A 3685-nucleotide genomic window follows, 5' to 3' on the forward strand; every position below is an offset into this window, starting at 1 on the left:
ATAGAATATACATGTAAATAGATACAACAATTATATGCATTTTAATATATAAAGCATGACATGTATGCTTTTATTATATATATTTTTAAAAAAAATCTATTTTGTTTAGGCCTACATGTAAAAGAATACAATAATTATATTTATTTTAAAAAAGGCTAGTTTTAAAACCTTTATAAATTATATATTTTTAAATAGCATATGTCTAATATTAATATTTCATTCAACTTATTTATTTATTTAGTTATTTATGTAATATGATTTAACAAATAGCCTACGTTTCCCCATTGCATAACGTGAACTTGGAATAGAGTTTGACCACGTCTCTCTCTCTCTCCTTCGAACCACGTGACAATCGTGTGTAACTCTCATGTCCCTGTTTCGGTTGCTAGGGGAGAGAGACGGTCCATGGCAACGCTTTACGCAAACTCCACACTCCAGAGAAAGAGAGAGAGAGAGAAACGCGAGGCAGCACTGAACGCACAACGTTGTAAAGACACAGACATCGAGTCGAGCGCTTCTGGAAACTTTAAACCGACGTCTCAGAGGATTTTGTCCGATTTAGGAGCACGCAAAGCGGAGTTACAGTGTGCCATCGTCAGTTCGGTTCACATTGCCGCCGGCCAGGTCAAAGCGAGACCGGGATCCACAGACCGGGCAACCGGACAAGAGCTGTGTGTGTCGGCAGAGAGAGACGCTCAGCACCAGGGTTCACACAGAACAGACTGAAACGCTTAGTTTGTGACTGTAATGTGAGTCAATTAATGCTTTTAACAAACTATATACTTTACAATTATTAAATAAATAATTAGCTGTGAAAACGGTATGTAATTAATATGCAAACATTGGCAGCTACTTTGACACTCATCTGTTAACTTTGAGTTTACATTACAGAGACAAAATTAAGCTTTCTTCCTGTTACAGTTATACTTATTTTTACAACTACTACTACTACTACTATTACTACTACTACTATTACTATTATTACTATTATTATTATAATCTGTTCTATAGCATATAGTTTTATAAAGAGTATTTTAATTGAAGCAATCCACACAAACACACAAAGAATATGGCTCCTTGCTGGTATCAGTGCTGTGTTTGCTGACGTTGGACCTTGTTGTACTCGGACTGAGGGGGAGCCGCCTGTAGTCAGAGCACCATGTGTCGCTGTGCTGGCTCTGTCACTGCCGGGTCAATCCTACTGAGTGAAACTGACACGGGGAGGGGGTGCCAGCCCCACAGACCGCCTCACCCTCTTACCCCGTCCTGAAACACTCTCTCACGACACACACAGACAAGCGCCGGGCTAGCCGGCCGAGGGTATGGGCAACTCGTCCCGAAAAGAGGCCCAGGACGAAGGAGGAGAGGAAAAGGAGAAAAAGGTTAAAGAGAATGGAGATGAAGGCGAGGAGGAGGAGGAAGCGGCTGAAAAAGAAGAAGAAGAAGAGGAGGTCGTGGAGGACGAGGAGCTGCCGCTCGGAGTAGACGATCTCTTGGCGAGTGGAGATCCGGTGTTGGATCTGAGCTACTACAAGTTCCGTCGCCTTCCTCGTCAAGTCCTAGATCTGGAGTACTTGGAGAAGCTCTACGTCTGTGGAAACCGTCTCCGCAGCGTTCCTAAGGGTATCACGCGGCTGCAGGGTTTGCGTACCCTGGCGCTCGACTTCAATAAGCTCGATGACGTTCCTCTCTCTGTGTGCCAGCTGACTAATCTCACGTGTCTTTACTTGGGAAGCAACCGGCTGATGAGCCTCCCACCGGAAGTGAGGAACCTGCAGAACTTGCGTTGCCTCTGGGTGGAGAGCAACTACTTCCAGCGATTCCCCAAGCAGTTGTACGACCTTCCCAACTTGCGCTCACTGCAGATCGGGGACAACCGTCTGCGCACCCTTCCCTCGGACCTATGGCGCATGGAGTCCCTGAGAGGACTCTGGTTGTACGGTAACCGCTTTCAGGAGTTTCCCCGAGTGCTCCTCAAGATGGAGCAGCTGGAGATTCTGGACATGGACCGCAATCGGATATCAGAGTTCCCAAACTTGCATCATCTTCCCGGGCTGCGACTCTTCTCCTACGACCACAACCCCGTGAAGGAGCCACCGCGTGTAGGGGAGGAGGTGCTTATCGTCGGGGAGGGCGCTGAGGAGGTTTTGCAGGCTAGAGAGAGAAGAAGGGAGGCAAAAGAACGAGCAGAGAAGGAAGCAGAGGAGGCGGCGGCCGCGGCGGCAGCAGCAGCTAGTCCGGTCATTCATGGAATACTCAAGAAACTCCGGATGAACTCCGCCCTTAACCTGGCAGCTGCTAAGGGGAAGGAAACAAATGAGTCGGTTCCATCAACAACCCCAACTGGGGACGAGAACGGACCACAGAATAATGACGAAGGGGCGGAGTCTGAGAGACAAGGTGCAGCGTTTGAGGAGGCGGAGCTTGGTTATGACGACGGCGGTCTGGAGTATGAAAGGGAGGAGCTAATCTGCGAGGGGGAGGGGTATGAAGGCTACGATGGGGCGGAGTTAGAGTATGAGAGAGCAGAAATGGACTATGAATATGAAGGGGAGGAGCAAGAACAACCTTGATACTTGTACCTGTTAGTCTACTTATTATATCTGAAGTGTAATTTCTTCAAACAGAATTGCAGTTTGTTTTAGCAGTCAACAGTCATTATTTTTGCAATTCTTTGATGCAGACGCTACACACTTCTGCTTTTAGCATTTGAGGTGTTACTGCAAGGGTTGCAGGTTCAATCCCAAGTGTGAACTGGAGAGTAACAATGAGTTATTGGAGTCCAGAAAATGGCACTTAAGTAACCCCATGATACTTTATGGGGTTATGAAAGCGACAGCAAGTCGCTCTAATAAAAAGCAATTGCTAACATTAACATTAAATTATGTCTGATTGGTTGGAAAGTTTAATGAAAGGTCAAGTTTTTTTTTTTTAAATGGTGTACCCAAAAATGCAAAATCTGTTATCATTCGCTCATTCTCATGTTCAGTACTGTGTGAAACACAAAATAAGATATTTTAATGAACATTTTTTTCCCCACACAATGAAAGTCAATAGGGTCAAGAACTACATTGGTCCCCATTGATTTTCACTGTATAGACAAAATACACTAACATTGTAAAAAATATTTTCATTTACACTCTCTATAAATGAATACAGGTTTGAAATTACTTTAGGGTGAGTAAATGATGGCACAAAAAACATGAAAATTAATAACACAATTTCTAAAATACAGCTTAAGTTATAAAAGAGCATCACTCAATAACCCTGTGAATCAACTTTTACAAATACGCAAAAGTTTTTCACACAAGTATAAGTGAGTGTTGCTATTGTTAGAAGGTATTTATTGTTGGCCAGCCATTACTGCAATCTTTAAACACCGGACTCACTTCAGTATTTACAAGGTTTAATTTTAAGAGTTGTAATTTGTAAAAAAATCAACTGTGAAGACCTGTGAAACTGCACAACTTTTTCATGCGTCAAAACTACATTACGGTGTGCTGTGTATTTCTAATTAAGAGCAGGGCTCAGGCATTTTTGTTTGTGAGTTTGTGTAAGTGTGTCTGGAAATCCACCCTGACATGAGTGTACTGTTTATAAGAAACTTGATGCTGCAATTGCAGCGATGTGTGTTGGTGAAACCAAATATTCTCTTATTAAATAATCAATGAGTTTGCCAAACATG

At 43.3% G+C, this 3685-nt stretch overlaps 1 protein-coding gene across 1 annotated transcript; it reads left to right on the forward strand.

Moving 5' to 3' along the window:
- The first annotated feature begins 393 nt into the window (after positions 1-393).
- Positions 394-3685, forward strand: LOC109079316 (leucine-rich repeat-containing protein 10B). The gene has a single exon (XM_042753153.1). It carries the CDS (start codon positions 1323-1325, stop codon positions 2571-2573), a length of 1251 nt encoding a protein of 416 aa, XP_042609087.1. The 5' UTR covers positions 394-1322; the 3' UTR covers positions 2574-3685.

Source organism: Cyprinus carpio, chromosome B25 (genome assembly GCF_018340385.1).
Source record: "Cyprinus carpio isolate SPL01 chromosome B25, ASM1834038v1, whole genome shotgun sequence".
Lineage (NCBI taxonomy): Eukaryota > Metazoa > Chordata > Actinopteri > Cypriniformes > Cyprinidae > Cyprinus > Cyprinus carpio.

What these genes read in the sequence shown, in the direction of transcription:
- LOC109079316 (XM_042753153.1), top strand. Translation starts at nt 1,323, where the DNA reads ATGGGCAACTCGTCCCGAAAAGAGGCCCAGGACGAAGGAGGAGAGGAA.